We start from the raw sequence: 17,179 nt of genomic DNA, 5'->3' as shown, positions 1-17,179 counted from the left end.
CTGCTAATTCCTAAGTTGAAGACGTCAATCTACAACCGAGCAACGATGATTCTGGACAAAGGACCACTTGCACAAGATTCTGATGGAAGCTCATCAAAAAGTAAGAACTATTTATGATGTTAATTCGTTGTTCTGTTGAAAAATGTAAAACTACTATTCCGCCATTAATTTCGGTGCGGTCTCGCTTTAACGCACGCTGTATGTCGTAGTAACGTTAATTTTTTTAATCTAACACAGCGGTTGCATTAAGAACTAATGTATCTTTCATTTGCTGTCCAACCTGTATTTTTTAGTCAAGTTTATGATTAGTTATTGATTAGATTAGGTGCCTCTCCCAAGATTTCTCCCGACATTTTGTTGGCAGCTTGGCTATTATTCTCATTGTATAACCACGATTTGTGCCGCTAAATATGCACATTTTCGAACAAACAATATATGTATTGTGTAATATGATGTTATAGGACTGTCATCTGAAGAAGTTTGAGAAGGTTAGTGAAAAAATTTATATCTTTTGCTGGTTTATTCGTTATCGTTACTGTTGGCTTGAATCAATGCTGTTGTGTGGTTGGCTATTGTAGTAAGCTAATATAATGCTAAATTCTGTTTTCGCTGTAAAACACTTAAAGAATCTGAAATATTGGCTGGATTCACAAGATCTTTGTCTTTCATTTGCTGTACGCTGTGTATTTTTCATAAATGTTTTATGATGAGTATTTAGGTAATTCACGTTGCTCTCTGTAGTTATTCTAGTTGCTTTGGTGAGAGTTGTGATGGTGGCTGCAATGTAAAACTATGATTTATACCTGAAATATGCACATTTTTCGAACAAAACATATGCTATACAATAAATATGTTATCAGACTGTCATCCGATGAAGTTGTTTCTTGGTTAGTGACTATTTATATCTTTATTTGGTCGAATTTGTGATAACTACCTATGCAGGGAAAAAATGGTGGGAAAAAAAAGTTGTGTCTTTTGCTATGGTGGTTAGCTAATAGAAATACATATTGTGTCTTCCCTGTAAAACATTTTAAAAATCAGAAATGATGGCTGGATTCACAACATGTGTATCTTTCATTTGGTGTCTTGGACTTGTGATTTCATGAACATTTTATTATATGATATCCCTGTGGCTTTAGGCTAGGCTATGCTAGTCAGCTTTTTTGATGGGGGGGATCCCGGATCCGGGTTTGTGACTCGTTAGAGGGTAAAGAAAATAGCAGATCCACAGTGGGTGTGGCGGGTTGCAGGAGAGTATGTTGGAGTTGAGATTAAAAAAATAAATGTGAAGAAAATGCAAAGAAAAAAGATATATACACGGGACACGACAAGACGAAGATGCATGACTGCTACGCCATCTTGGATATGATGATGAAATTATGATGATGTTGATGATGATGAAATAATGATAATAATGATGATGAGCATGATGATGATGATGATGATGGCGATGAGGATGATTGATGTTAATGATGATGAAATAATGATGGTGAGAATGATGGATGATAATGATGATGTTTATAATAATGATGATAATGCAGATTATTATAATAATTATGAAAGTAATGATGATGATACGTTTGATTTTAAATGCTTCTAAATGTTAATAGAACCTTTATAATCAGAGGATAAAATAATGACACCCCTCTCCTCCTCTGTCAAAATAATGACACCTCTCCTCCTCTGTCAAAATAATGACACCTCTCCTCCTCTGTCAAAATAATGTCACCTCTCCTCCTCTGTCAAAATAATGACCCCTCTCTCCTCTCCCACAACTCCATCTCCCAGAATGCACTGACTTCTCTCCTCCTGTGGCGGTGATGTTGATGATCTTCCTCTGTCTGGAGGCCTTCCTCTTCCTCACCTTCACCGTGGTGATGTTCGGAACGCAGATACACTCCATCTGCAACGACGAGACGGTGAGGCACCGGGCGCACGCCACACACCGTGGTCGTCACGCCACACACCGCGGTCGTCACGCCACACACCGCGGTCGTCACGCCACACACCGCGGTCGTCACGCCACACACCGCGGTCGTCACGCCACACACCGCGGTCGTCACGCCACACACCGCGGTCGTCACGCCACACACCGCGGTCGTCACGCCACACACCGCGGTCGTCACGCCACACACCGCGGTCGTCACGCCACACACCGCGGTCGTCACGCCACACACCGCGGTCGTCACGCCACACACCGAGGCCGTCACGCCACACACCGAGGCCGTCACGCCACACACCGAGGCCGTCACGCCACACACCGAGGCCGTCACGCCACACACCGAGGCCGTCACGCCACACACCGAGGCCGTCACGCCACACACCGAGGCCGTCACGCCACACACCGCGGTCGTCACGCCACACACCGCGGTCGTCACGCCACACACCGAGGTCGCCACGCCACACACCGAGGTCGTCACGCCACACACCGAGGTCGTCACGCCACACACCGAGGTCGCCACGCCACACACCGAGGTCGTCACGCCACACACTGTGGCCGTCACGCCACAGACCGAGGTCGTCACGCCACACACCGAGGTCGTCACGCCACACACCGAGGTCGTCACGCCACACACCGAGGTCGTCACGCCACACACTGTGGTCGTCACGCCACACACTGTGGTCGTCACGCCACACACTGTGGTCGTCACGCCACACACTGAGGTCGCCACGCCACACACTGAGGTCGTCACGCCACACACTGAGGTCGTCACGCCACACACTGAGGTCGCCACGCCACACACTGAGGTCGTCACGCCACACACTGAGGTCGTCACGCCACACACTGAGGTCGTCACGCCACACACTGAGGTCGTCACGCCACACACTGAGGTCGTCACGCCACACACTGAGGTCGTCACGCCACACTGAGGTCGTCACGCCACACACTGAGGTCGTCACGCCACACACTGAGGTCGTCACGCCACACACTGAGGTCGTCACGCCACACACTGAGGTCGTCACGCCACACACTGAGGTCGTCACGCCACACACTGAGGTCGTCACGCCACACACTGAGGTCGTCACGCCACACACTGAGGTCGTCACGCCACACACTGAGGTCGTCACGCCACACACTGAGGTCGTCACGCCACACACTGAGGTCGTCACGCCACACACTGAGGTCGTCACGCCACACACTGAGGTCGTCACGCCACACACTGAGGTCGTCACGCCACACACTGAGGTCGTCACGCCACACACCGTGGTCGTCACGCCACACACCACGGTCGTCACGCCGCACACTGTGGTCGCCACCACTTAGAGGAACACTTGACAAGGTTTACAGCAGTGGTGGAAAAAATACTCAATTCTCATACTTGAGTGAAAGTAAAGATACTTTTAATAGATAATGACTCAAGTAAAAGTGAAAGTCACACAGTAAAATACTACTTGAGTAAAAGTATTTGGTTTTAAATGTACTTTCGTATCGAAAGTAAATGTACAAGTACTGTTGAAGTCGGAAGTTTACATACACTTAGGTTGGAGTCATTAAAACTCGTTTTTCCAAACACTCCACAAATTTCTTGTTAACAAACTATAGTTTTGGCAAGTCGGTTAGGACATCTACTTTGTGACACAAGTCATTCTTACAACAATTGTTTACCGATTATTTCACTTATAATTCACTGCATCACAATTCCAGTGGATCAGAAGTTTACATACATTAAGTTGACTGTGCCTTTAAACAGCTTGGAAAATTCCAGAAAATGATGTCATGGCTTTAGAAGCTTCTGATAGGCTAATTGACATCATTTGTGTCAATTGGAGGTGTACCTGTGGATGTATTTCATGGCCTACCTTCAAACTCAGTGCCTCTTTGCTTGACATCATGGGAAAATCAAAACAAATCAGCCAAGACCTCAGAATAAAAATTGTAGACCTTCACAAGTCTGGTTCATCCTTGGGAGCAATTTCCAAACACCTGAAGGTACCACGTTCATCTGTACAAACAATAGTACGCAAGTATAAACACCATGGGACCACGCAGCCGTCATACCGCTCAGGAAGGGGACGCATTCTGTCTCCTAGAGATGAACGTACTTTGGTGCGAAAAGTGCAAATCAATCCCAGAACAGCAAAGGACCTTGTGAAGATGCTGGAGGAAACAGGTACACAAGTATCTGTATCCACAGTAAAACAAGTCCAATATCGACATAACCTGAAAGGCCACTCAGCAAGGAAGAAGCCACTGCTCCAAAACTGCCATAAAAAAGCCAGACTATGGCATGGGGACAAAGATCGTACTTTTTGGGGAAATGTCCTCTGGTCTGATGAAACAAAAATAGAACTGTTTGGCCATAATGACCATCGTTATGTTTGGAAGAAAAAGGGGGAGGCTTGCAAGCCGAAGAACACCATCCCAACCGTGAAGCACGGGGGTAGCAGCATCATGTTGTGGGAGTGCTTTGCTGCGGGAGGGACTGGTGCACTTCACAAAATAGATGGCATCATGAGGGTGGAAAATGATGTGGATATATTGAAGCAACATCTCAAGACATCAGTCAGGAAGTTAAAGCTTGGTCGCAAATGGGTCTTCCAAATGGACAATGACCCCAAGCATACTTCCAAAGTTGTGGAAAAATGGCTTAAGGACAACAGAGTCAAGGTATTGGAGTGGCCACCACAAAGCCCTGACCACAATCCTATAGAACATTTGTGGGCAGAACTGAAAAAGCGTGTGCGAGCAAGGAGGCCTACAAACCTGACTCAGTTACACCAGCTCTGTCAGGAGGAATGGGCCAGAATTCACCCAACTTATTGTGGGAAGCTTGTGGAAGGCTACCCGAAACATTTGACCCAAGTTAAACAATTTAAAGGCAACGCGACCAAATACTAATTGAGTGCATGTAAACTTCTGACCCACTGGGAATGTGATGAAAGAAATAAAAGCTGAAATGAATAATTCTCTACTATTATTCTGACATTTCACATTCTTAAAATAAAGTGGTGATCCTACCTGACCTAAGACAGGGAATTTTTACTAGGATTAAATGTCAGGAATTGTGAAAAACGGAGTTTAAATGTATTTGGTTAAGGTGTATGTAAACTTCCGACTTCAACTGTCAGTTCTTTCCACCACTGGTTTACAGGAACAGTGAACCTCATTCAACTGTATCTATAGATATCTATACCATCTCTGTCATTGGATGGTTTACTGGCTGTTTCCCAAGGTTTACTTTCTGTTGCTTTTCAAATCAGGTGATTAAATGGAGACTATGCTGAAGGATTGTCTGTCTGTCTGTGTCTGTCTGTCGATCTGTGCCTGTCTTCATGTCTGTCTGTGTCTGTCTGTCTGTTGTCTGTCTGTCGGTCTGTTTGTGCCTGTCTGTCTGTCGGTCTGTCTTCATGTCTGTCTGTCTGTCGATCTGTGCCTGTCTTCATGTCGATCTGTGCCTGTCTGTGTCTGTCTGTCTGTTTGTGCCTGTCTGTCTGTCTTCATGTCGGTCTGTGTCTGTCTCGTCTCCCAGGAGATCGAGCGTCTGAAGAATGAGAAGCCGAGGTGGGAGCGGCGTGTGCGCTGGGAGGGGATGAAGGCTGTGTTCGGAGGCCCGCCCTCCGTCCTCTGGCTCAACCCATTCACCGGCCTGCGTCTGCGGCGCCTACTGATGACACGTACATGCCGTAGTGGTGTGGAGTTCTCTGTCTGAGGGCTGAGCAGGCCAAAACACAGCTCTTCCCCGTCTGATACCCTGGACCTCTCTGGACCATCTGGTACCCCGGACCTCTCTGGACCGTCTGATACCCCCGGACCTCTCTGGACCGTCTGATACCCTGGACCTCTCTGGACCGTTGGACACATCATGGGGGTTTTGGTGGTACCTTCTGGACTGATAGGATGGGGTGTGACCTGTGACTTACATACTGGAGAACAGCTGTACCCCCCCATTCCCACTACATGGCGTCTCCTGAAGTCCCTGTCTCTCTGCTGAGACAGACCAACAGAGTGGAGGGGGACTAAGACTTCTGTCCTCCAGACAGAGAGACTAGGGCTGAATATGGGTCTGTATCTGGGTCAGTTCTCCACACAGAGAGACTAGGGCTGAATATGGGTCTGTATCTGGGTCAGTCCTCCACACAGAGAGACTAGGGCTGAATATGGGTCTGTATCTGGGTCAGTCCTCCACACAGAGAGACTAGGGCTGAATATGGGTCTGTATCTGGGTCAGTCCTCCACACAGAGAGACTAGGGCTGAATATGGGTCTGTATCTGGGTCAGTCCTCCACACAGAGAGACTAGGGCTGAATATGGGTCTGTATCTGGGTCAGTCCTCCACACAGAGAGACTAGGGCTGAATATGGGTCTGTATCTGGGTCAGTCCTCCAGACAGAGAGACTAGGGCTGAATATGGGTCTGTATCTGGGTCAGTCCTCCACACAGAGAGACTAGGGCTGAATATGGGTCTGTATCTGGGTCAGTCCTCCACACAGAGAGACTAGGGCTGAATATGGGTCTGTATCTGGGTCTGTCCTCCACACAGAGAGACTAGGGCTGAATATGGGTCTGTATCTGGGTCAGTCCTCCACACAGAGAGACTAGGGCTGAATATGGGTCTGTATCTGGGTCAGTCCTCCACACAGAGAGACTAGGGCTGAATATGGGTCTGTATCTGGGTCAGTCCTCCACACAGAGAGACTAGGGCTGAATATGGGTCTGTATCTGGGTCTGTCCTCCACACAGAGAGACTAGGGCTGAATATGGGTCTGTATCTGGGTCAGTCCTCCACACAGAGAGACTAGGGCTGAATATGGGTCTGTATCTGGGTCAGTCCTCCACACAGAGAGACTAGGGCTGAATATGGGTCTGTATCTGGGTCAGTCCTCCACACAGAGAGACTAGGGCTGAATATGGGTCTGTATCTGGGTCTGTCCTCCACACAGAGAGACTAGGGCTGAATATGGGTCTGTATCTGGGTCTGTCCTCCACACAGAGAGACTAGGGCTGAATATGGGTCTGTATCTGGGTCAGTCCTCCACACAGAGAGACTAGGGCTGAATATGGGTCTGTATCTGGGTCAGTCCTCCACACAGAGAGACTAGGGCTGAATATGGGTCTGTATCTGGGTCTGTCCTCCACACAGAGAGACTAGGGCTGAATATGGGTCTGTATCTGGGTCAGTCCTCCACACAGAGAGACTAGGGCTGAATATGGGTCTGTATCTGGGTCAGTCCTCCACACAGAGAGACTAGGGCTGAATATGGGTCTGTATCTGGGTCAGTCCTCCACACAGAGAGACTAGGGCTGAATATGGGTCTGTATCTGGGTCAGTCCTCCACACAGAGAGACTAGGGCTGAATATGGGTCTGTATCTGGGTCAGTCCTCCACACAGAGAGACTAGGGCTGAATATGGGTCTGTATCTGGGTCTGTCCTCCACACAGAGAGACTAGGGCTGAATATGGGTCTGTATCTGGGTCAGTCCTCCACACAGAGAGACTAGGGCTGAATATGGGTCTGTATCTGGGTCAGTCCTCCACACAGAGAGACTAGGGCTGAATATGGGTCTGTATCTGGGTCTGTCCTCCACACAGAGAGACTAGGGCTGAATATGGGTCTGTATCTGGGTCAGTCCTCCACACAGAGAGACTAGGGCTGAATATGGGTCTGTATCTGGGTCAGTCCTCCACACAGAGAGACTAGGGCTGAATATGGGTCTGTATCTGGGTCAGTCCTCCACACAGAGAGACTAGGGCTGAATATGGGTCTGTATCTGGGTCAGTCCTCCAGACAGAGAGACTAGGGCTGAATATGGGTCTGTATCTGGGTCAGTCCTCCACACAGAGAGACTAGGGCTGAATATGGGTCTGTATCTGGGTCAGTCCTCCACACAGAGAGACTAGGGCTGAATATGGGTCTGTATATGGGTCTGTCCTCCACACACAGAGACTAGGGCTGAATATGGGTCTGTATCTGGGTCTGTCCTCCACACAGAGAGACTAGGGCTGAATATGGGTCTGTATCTGGGTCAGTCCTCCACACAGAGAGACTAGGGCTGAATATGGGTCTGTATCTGGGTCAGTCCTCCACATAGAGAGACTAGGGCTGAATATGGGTCTGTATCTGGGTCAGTCCTCCACACAGAGAGACTAGGGCTGAATATGGGTCTGTATCTGGGTCTGTCCTCCACATAGAGAGACTAGGGCTGAATATGGGTCTGTATCTGGGTCAGTCCTCCACACAGAGAGACTAGGGCTGAATATGGGTCTGTATCTGGGTCTGTCCTCCACACAGAGAGACTAGGGCTGAATATGGGTCTGTATCTGGGTCAGTCCTCCACACAGAGAGACTAGGGCTGAATATGGGTCTGTATCTGGGTCAGTCCTCCACACAGAGAGACTAGGACTGAATATGGGTCTGTATCTGGGTCAGTTCTCCACACAGAGAGACTAGGGCTGAATATGGGTCTGTATCTGGGTCAGTCCTCCACACAGAGAGACTAGGGCTGAATATGGGTCTGTATCTGGGTCAGTCCTCCACACAGAGAGACTAGGGCTGAATATGGGTCTGTATCTGGGTCAGTCCTCCACACAGAGAGACTAGGGCTGAATATGGGTCTGTATCTGGGTCAGTCCTCCACACAGAGAGACTAGGGCTGAATATGGGTCTGTATCTGGGTCAGTCCTCCACACAGAGAGACTAGGGCTGAATATGGGTCTGTATCTGGGTCAGTCCTCCACACAGAGAGACTAGGGCTGAATATGGGTCTGTATCTGGGTCTGTCCTCCACACAGAGAGACTAGGGCTGAATATGGGTCTGTATCTGGGTCAGTCCTCCACACAGAGAGACTAGGGCTGAATATGGGTCTGTATCTGGGTCTGTCCTCCACACAGAGAGACTAGGGCTGAATATGGGTCTGTATCTGGGTCAGTCCTCCACACAGAGAGACTAGGGCTGAATATGGGTCTGTATCTGGGTCAGTCCTCCACACAGAGAGACTAGGGCTGAATATGGGTCTGTATCTGGGTCTGTCCTCCACACAGAGAGACTAGGGCTGAATATGGGTCTGTATCTGGGTCTGTCCTCCACACAGAGAGACTAGGGCTGAATATGGGTCTGTATCTGGGTCAGTTCTCCACACAGAGAGACTAGGGCTGAATATGGGTCTGTATCTGGGTCAGTCCTCCACACAGAGAGACTAGGGCTGAATATGGGTCTGTATCTGGGTCAGTCCTCCACACAGAGAGACTAGGGCTGAATATGGGTCTGTATCTGGGTCAGTCCTCCACACAGAGAGACTAGGGCTGAATATGGGTCTGTATCTGGGTCAGTCCTCCAGACAGAGAGACTAGGGCTGAATATGGGTCTGTATCTGGGTCAGTCCTCCACACAGAGAGACTAGGGCTGAATATGGGTCTGTATCTGGGTCAGTTCTCCACACAGAGAGACTAGGGCTGAATATGGGTCTGTATCTGGGTCTGTCCTCCACACAGAGAGACTAGGGCTGAATATGGGTCTGTATCTGGGTCAGTCCTCCACACAGAGAGACTAGGGCTGAATATGGGTCTGTATCTGGGTAAGTTCTCCACATAGAGAGACTAGGGCTGAATATGGGTTTGTATCTGGGTCAGTCCTCCACACAGAGAGACTAGGGCTGAATATGGGTCTGTATCTGGGTCAGTCCTCCACACAGAGAGACTAGGGCTGAATATGGGTCTGTATCTGGGTCAGTCCTCCACACAGAGAGACTAGGGCTGAATATGGGTCTGTATCTGGGTCAGTCCTCCACACAGAGAGACTAGGGCTGAATATGGGTCTGTATCTGGGTCAGTCCTCCACACAGAGAGACTAGGGCTGAATATGGGTCTGTATCTGGGTCAGTCCTCCACACAGAGAGACTAGGGCTGAATATGGGTCTGTATCTGGGTCAGTCCTCCACACAGAGAGACTAGGGCTGAATATGGGTCTGTATCTGGGTCAGTCCTCCACACAGAGAGACTAGGGCTGAATATGGGTCTGTATCTGGGTCAGTCCTCCACACAGAGAGACTAGGGCTGAATATGGGTCTGTATCTGGGTCAGTCCTCCACACAGAGAGACTAGGGCTGAATATGGGTCTGTATCTGGGTCAGTCCTCCACATAGAGAGACTAGGGCTGAATATGGGTCTGTATCTGGGTCAGTCCTCCACACAGAGAGACTAGGGCTGAATATGGGTCTGTATCTGGGTCTGTCCTCCACACAGAGAGACTAGGGCTGAATATGGGTCTGTATCTGGGTCAGTCCTCCACACAGAGAGACTAGGGCTGAATATGGGTCTGTATCTGGGTCAGTCCTCCACACAGAGAGACTAGGGCTGAATATGGGTCTGTATCTGGGTCAGTCCTCCACACAGAGAGACTAGGGCTGAATATGGGTCTGTATCTGGGTCTGTCCTCCACACAGAGAGACTAGGGCTGAATATGGGTCTGTATCTGGGTCTGTCCTCCACACAGAGAGACTAGGGCTGAATATGGGTCTGTATCTGGGTCAGTCCTCCACACAGAGAGACTAGGGCTGAATATGGGTCTGTATCTGGGTCAGTCCTCCACACAGAGAGACTAGGGCTGAATATGGGTCTGTATCTGGGTCTGTCCTCCACACACAGAGACTAGGGCTGAATATGGGTCTGTATCTGGGTCAGTCCTCCACACAGAGAGACTAGGGCTGAATATGGTCGGTCGGTCCTGGTCCTCCCTGCCTCTGGCCACAACCCAAGTGTACTGACTACTGGTATTAAACAGCCTGGACATAGAGTCTACCTACTGAACACAGACGTCAGTGCTTCCTCTGCCCTGAGCCTCGACGTACCCATCACCTGAACTATGCCCCTGATGCAACAGACTGAACAGGTTGCACTGTAACCTGGACCATGTTCAGTAGACTCAAATGGGACAAACACATTGAAACGGGGGAGGTACTACCAGAATTTAGCTAATCCGAAACGCTGAAAAATGTATTTTTGTTGTTTCTTTGTATTTTGTCTCATTGGTTGTTTTTACTCCTTGTTTAGGAGCTGCTACAGTGATTCCCATGTCCTGTCCCCCCCTTTACCAATGTTTCCCATGTCCTGTCCCCCCCTTTACCAATGTTTCCCATGTCCTGTCCCCCCCTTTACCAATGTTTCCCATGTCCTGTCCCCCCCTTTACCAATGTTTCCCATGTCCTGCCCCCCCCTTTACCAATGTTTCCAATGTCCTGTCCCCCCCATTACCAATGTTTCCCAGACCCCAAGTCCTGTCCCCCCCTTTACCAATGTTTCCCAGACCCCAAGTCCTGTCCCCCCCTTTACCAATGTTTCCCAGACCCCAAGTCCTGTCCCCCCCTTTACCAATGTTTCCCAGACCCCATGTCCTGTCCCCCCCTTTACCAATGTTTCCCAGACCCCATGTCCTGTTCCCCCCTTTACCAATGTTTCCCAAGTCCTGTCCCCCCCTTTACCAATGTTTCCCAGACCCCAAGTCCTGTCCCCCCCTTTACCAATGTTTCCCAAGTCCTGTCCCCCCCATTACCAATGTTTCCCAGTCCCCATGTCCTGTCCCCCCCTTTACCAATGTTTCCCAGACCCCAAGTACTGTCCCCCCCTTTACCAATGTTTCCCAGACCCCATGTCCTGCCCCCCCCTTTACCAATGTTTCCCAGACCCCAAGTCCTGTCCCCACCTTTACCAATGTTTCCCAGACCCCATGTCCTGTCCCCCCCATTACCAATGTTTCCCAGACCCCAAGTCCTGTCCCCCCCTTTACCAATGTTTCCCAGACCCCATGTCCTGTCCCCCCCTTTACCAATGTTTCCCAGACCCCATGTCCTGTCCCCCCCATTACCAATGTTTCCCAGACCCCAAGTACTGTCCCCCCCATTACCAATGTTTCCCATGTCCTGTCCCCCCCATTACCAATGTTTCCCAGACCCCAAGTACTGTCCCCCCCTTTACCAATGTTTCCCAGTCCCCATGTCCTGTCCCCCCCTTTACCAATTTTTCCCAAGTCCTGACCCCCCCTTTACCAATGTTTCCCATGTCCTGTCCCCCCCTTTACCAATGTTTCCCAGACCCCAAGTCCTGTCCCCACCTTTACCAATGTTTCCCAGACCCCATGTTCTGTCCCCCCCATTACCAATGTTTCCCAGACCCCAAGTCCTGTCCCCCCCATTACTAATGTTTCCCAGACCCCAAGTACTGTCCCCCCCATTACCAATGTTTCCCATGTCCTGTCCCCCCCATTACCAATGTTTCCCAGACCCCAAGTCCTGTCCCCCCCATTACCAATGTTTCCCAGTCCCCATGTCCTGTCCCCCCCTTTACCAATGTTTCCCAGTCCCCATGTCCTGTCCCCCCCTTTACCAATGTTTCCCAGTCCCCATGTCCTGTCCCCCCCTTTACCAATGTTTCCCAGACCCCAAGTCCTGTCCCCCCCTTTACCAATGTTTCCCAGACCCCAAGTACTGTCCCCCCCATTACCAATGTTTCCCATGTCCTGTCCCCCCCATTACCAATGTTTCCCAGACCCCAAGTACTGTCCCCCCCTTTACCAATGTTTCCCAGTCCCCATGTCCTGTCCCCCCCTTTACCAATTTTTCCCAAGTCCTGACCCCCCCTTTACCAATGTTTCCCATGTCCTGTCCCCCCCTTTACCAATGTTTCCCAGACCCCAAGTCCTGTCCCCACCTTTACCAATGTTTCCCAGACCCCATGTTCTGTCCCCCCCATTACCAATGTTTCCCAGACCCCAAGTCCTGTCCCCCCCATTACTAATGTTTCCCAGACCCCAAGTACTGTCCCCCCCATTACCAATGTTTCCCATGTCCTGTCCCCCCCATTACCAATGTTTCCCAGACCCCAAGTAATGTCCCCCCCTTTACCAATGTTTCCCAGACCCCAAGTCCTGTCCCCCCCATTACCAATGTTTCCCAGTCCCCATGTCCTGTCCCCCCCTTTACCAATGTTTCCCAGTCCCCATGTCCTGTCCCCCCCTTTACCAATGTTTCCCAGTCCCCATGTCCTGTCCCCCCCTTTACCAATGTTTCCCAGACCCCAAGTCCTGTCCCCCCCTTTACCAATGTTTCCCAGACCCCAAGTACTGTCCCCCCCATTACCAATGTTTCCCATGTCCTGTCCCCCCCATTACCAATGTTTCCCAGACCCCAAGTACTGTCCCCCCCTTTACCAATGTTTCCCAGTCCCCATGTCCTGTCCCCCCCTTTACCAATTTTTCCCAAGTCCTGACCCCCCCTTTACCAATGTTTCCCATGTCCTGTCCCCCCCTTTACCAATGTTTCCCAGACCCCAAGTCCTGTCCCCACCTTTACCAATGTTTCCCAGACCCCATGTTCTGTCCCCCCCATTACCAATGTTTCCCAGACCCCAAGTCCTGTCCCCCCCATTACTAATGTTTCCCAGACCCCAAGTACTGTCCCCCCCATTACCAATGTTTCCCATGTCCTGTCCCCCCCATTACCAATGTTTCCCAGACCCCAAGTAATGTCCCCCCCTTTACCAATGTTTCCCAGACCCCAAGTCCTGTCCCCCCCATTACCAATGTTTCCCAGTCCCCATGTCCTGTCCCCCCCTTTACCAATGTTTCCCAGTCCCCATGTCCTGTCCCCCCCTTTACCAATGTTTCCCAGTCCCCATGTCCTGTCCCCCCCTTTACCAATGTTTCCCAGACCCCAAGTCCTGTCCCCCCCTTTACCAATGTTTCCCAGACCCCAAGTCCTCCCCCCCCCTCCCCCTTTACCAATGTTTCCCAGACCCCAAGTCCTGTCCCCCCCTTTACCAATGTTTCCCAGACCCCATGTCCTGTCCCCCCCTTTACCAATTTTTCCCAAGTCCTGACCCCCCCCTTTACCAATGTTTCCCATGTCCTGTCCCCCCCTTTACCAATTTTTCCCAGACCCCAAGTTCAGTCCACCATTTAGTTCCCCCTCAGCCCTCCTGACCTCCCTCATGATGAAGGCTTTTTCAGTCCACCATTTTGTTCCCCCTCAGCCCTCCTGACCTCCCTCATGATGAAGGCTGTTTCAGTCCACCATGTTGTTCCCCCTCAGCCCTCCTGACCTTCCTCATGATGAAGGCTGTTTCAGTCCACCATTTTGTTCCCCCTCAGCCCTCCTGACCTTCCTCATGATGAAGGCTGTTTCAGTCCACCATTTTGTTCCCCATCAGCCCTCCTGACCTCCCTCATGATGAAGGCTGTTTCAGTCCACCATTTAGTTCCCCCTCAGCCCTCCTGACCTCCCTCATGATGAAGGCTGTTTCAGTCCACCATTTAGTTCCCCCTCAGCCCTCCTGACCTCATCTCTCATCTCTCTGCTGATTTAGTTGTCTTCACAACAGAGCCATTGTGACACAGGGTATTGATGATCATCAAACAACAGTTTGTTTTATGAGATATGAGTACCCTAATCAATACAATCATGCAAATATCCGCCATTGATTAATGCCGTATCTTTTTAACTGTATCCGTTTGATTTATGATTGTATAATATAATTTGTTTTAAAATAAAGAGCTTTAGTCTGTGAACAACATGTCCATTTGTAAAAGGACCCTCATTATTAGACTCCCTGAGGATCTGTAGGATGTGTCTCTGGAGACATGCTATCTGGAGATGATTAGACTCCCTGAGGCTCTGTAGGATGTGTGTCTGGAGACATGCTATCTGGAGATGATTAGACTCCCTGAGGCTCTGTAGGATGTGTCTCTGGAGACATGCTATCTGGAGATGATTAGACTCCCTGAGGCTCTGTAGGATGTGTGTCTGGAGACATGCTATCTGGAGATGATTAGACTCCCTGAGGCTCTGTAGGATGTGTCTCTGGAGACATGCTATCTGGAGATGATTAGACTCCCTGAGGCTCTGTAGGATGTGTCTCTGGAGACATGCTATCTGGAGATGATTAGACTCCCTGAGGCTCTGTAGGATGTGTCTCTGGAGACATGCTATCTGGAGATGATTAGACTCCCTGAGGCTCTGTAGGATGTGTCTCTGGAGACATGCTATCTGGAGATGATTAGACTCCCTGAGGCTCTGTAGGATGTGTCTCTGGAGACATGCTATCTGGAGATGATTAGACTCCCTGAGGCTCTGTAGGATGTGTGTCTGGAGACATGCTATCTGGAGATGATTAGACTCCCTGAGGCTCTGTAGGATGTGTCTCTGGAGACATGCTATCTGGAGATGATTAGACTCCCTGAGGCTCTGTAGGATGTGTCTCTGGAGACATGCTATCTGGAGATGATTAGACTCCCTGAGGCTCTGTAGGATGTGTCTCTGGAGACATGCTATCTGGAGATGATTAGACTCCCTGAGGCTCTGTAGGATGTGTCTCTGGAGACATGCTATCTGGAGATGATTAGACTCCCTGAGGCTCTGTAGGATGTGTGTCTGGAGACATGCTATCTGGAGATGATTAGACTCCCTGAGGCTCTGTAGGATGTGTCTCTGGAGACATGCTATCTGGAGATGATTAGACTCCCTGAGGCTCTGTAGGATGTGTCTCTGGAGACATGCTATCTGGAGATGATTAGACTCCCTGAGGCTCTGTAGGATGTGTGTCTGGAGACATGCTATCTGGAGATGATTAGACTCCCTGAGGCTCTGTAGGATGTGTGTCTGGAGACATGCTATCTGGAGATGATTAGACTCCCTGAGGCTCTGTAGGATGTGTGTCTGGAGACATGCTATCTGGAGATGATTAGACTCCCTGAGGCTCTGTAGGATGTGTGTCTGGAGACATGCTATCTGGAGATGATTAGACTCCCTGAGGCTCTGTAGGATGTGTCTCTGGAGACATGCTATCTGGAGATGATTAGACTCCCTGAGGGTCTGTAGGATGTGTCTCTGGAGACATGCTATCTGGAGATGATTAGACTCCCTGAGGCTCTGTAGGATGTGTCTCTGGAGACATGCTATCTGGAGATGATTAGACTCCCTGAGGCTCTGTAGGATGTGTCTCTGGAGACATGCTATCTGGAGATGATTAGACTCCCTGAGGCTCTGTAGGATGTGTCTCTGGAGACATGCTATCTGGAGATGATTAGACTCCCTGAGGCTCTGTAGGATGTGTCTCTGGAGACATGCTATCTGGAGATGATTAGACTCCCTGAGGCTCTGTAGGATGTGTCTCTGGAGACATGCTATCTGGAGATGATTAGACTCCCTGAGGCTCTGTAGGATGTGTGTCTGGAGACATGCTATCTGGAGATGATTAGACTCCCTGAGGCTCTGTAGGATGTGTCTCTGGAGACATGCTATCTGGAGATGATTAGACTCCCTGAGGCTCTGTAGGATGTGTCTCTGGAGACATGCTATCTGGAGATGATTAGACTCCCTGAGGCTCTGTAGGATGTGTGTCTGGAGACATGCTATCTGGAGATGATTAGACTCCCTGAGGGTCTGTAGGATGTGTCTCTGGAGACATGCTATCTGGAGATGATTAGACTCCCTGAGGCTCTGTAGGATGTGTGTCTGGAGACATGCTATCTGGAGATGATTAGACTCCCTGAGGCTCTGTAGGATGTGTCTCTGGAGACATGCTATCTGGAGATGATTAGACTCCCTGAGGCTCTGTAGGATGTGTGTCTGGAGACATGCTATCTGGAGATGATTAGACTCCCTGAGGCTCTGTAGGATGTGTCTCTGGAGACATGCTATCTGGAGATGATTAGACTCCCTGAGGGTCTGTAGGATGTGTGTCTGGAGACATGCTATCTGGAGATGATTAGACTCCCTGAGGCTCTGTAGGATGTGTGTCTGGAGACATGCTATCTGGAGATGATTAGACTCCCTGAGGCTCTGTAGGATGTGTGTCTGGAGACATGCTATCTGGAGATGATTAGACTCCCTGAGGCTCTGTAGGATGTGTCTCTGGAGACATGCTATCTGGAGATGATTAGACTCCCTGAGGCTCTGTAGGATGTGTGTCTGGAGACATGCTATCTGGAGATGATTAGACTCCCTGAGGCTCTGTAGGATGTGTCTCTGGAGACATGCTATCTGGAGATGATTAGACTCCCTGAGGCTCTGTAGGATGTGTCTCTGGAGACATGCTATCTGGAGATGATTAGACTCCCTGAGGCTCTGTAGGATGTGTGTCTGGAGACATGCTATCTGGAGATGATTAGACTCCCTGAGGCTCTGTAGGATGTGTGTCTGGAGACATGCTATCTGGAGATGATTAGACTCCCTGAGGCTCTGTAGGATGT

At 49.9% G+C, this 17,179-nt stretch overlaps 1 protein-coding gene across 1 annotated transcript in view; it reads left to right on the top strand.

Annotated features, from left to right (window-relative positions):
• LOC139575426 (palmitoyltransferase ZDHHC7-like) overlaps nt 1-8,540 on the top strand; it is a 49,307-nt gene extending 40,767 nt beyond the window's left edge. Inside the window, exons 7-8 of the mRNA XM_071400377.1 lie at nt 1,789-1,919; nt 5,472-8,540. Of these exons, the coding sequence (XP_071256478.1) occupies nt 1,789-1,919; nt 5,472-5,651 (311 nt within the window). The 3' untranslated portion in view covers nt 5,652-8,540. The remainder of the gene's footprint in view (nt 1-1,788; nt 1,920-5,471) is intronic.
• Nucleotides 8,541-17,179: the final 8,639 nt, after the last annotated feature.

Source organism: Salvelinus alpinus, chromosome 5 (genome assembly GCF_045679555.1).
Source record: "Salvelinus alpinus chromosome 5, SLU_Salpinus.1, whole genome shotgun sequence".
In the NCBI taxonomy this organism is placed as follows: Eukaryota; Metazoa; Chordata; class Actinopteri; order Salmoniformes; family Salmonidae; genus Salvelinus; species Salvelinus alpinus.
The sequence above is the reverse complement of the archived record's forward strand: the minus strand, read 5'-3'. Positions and strand labels throughout refer to the sequence as shown.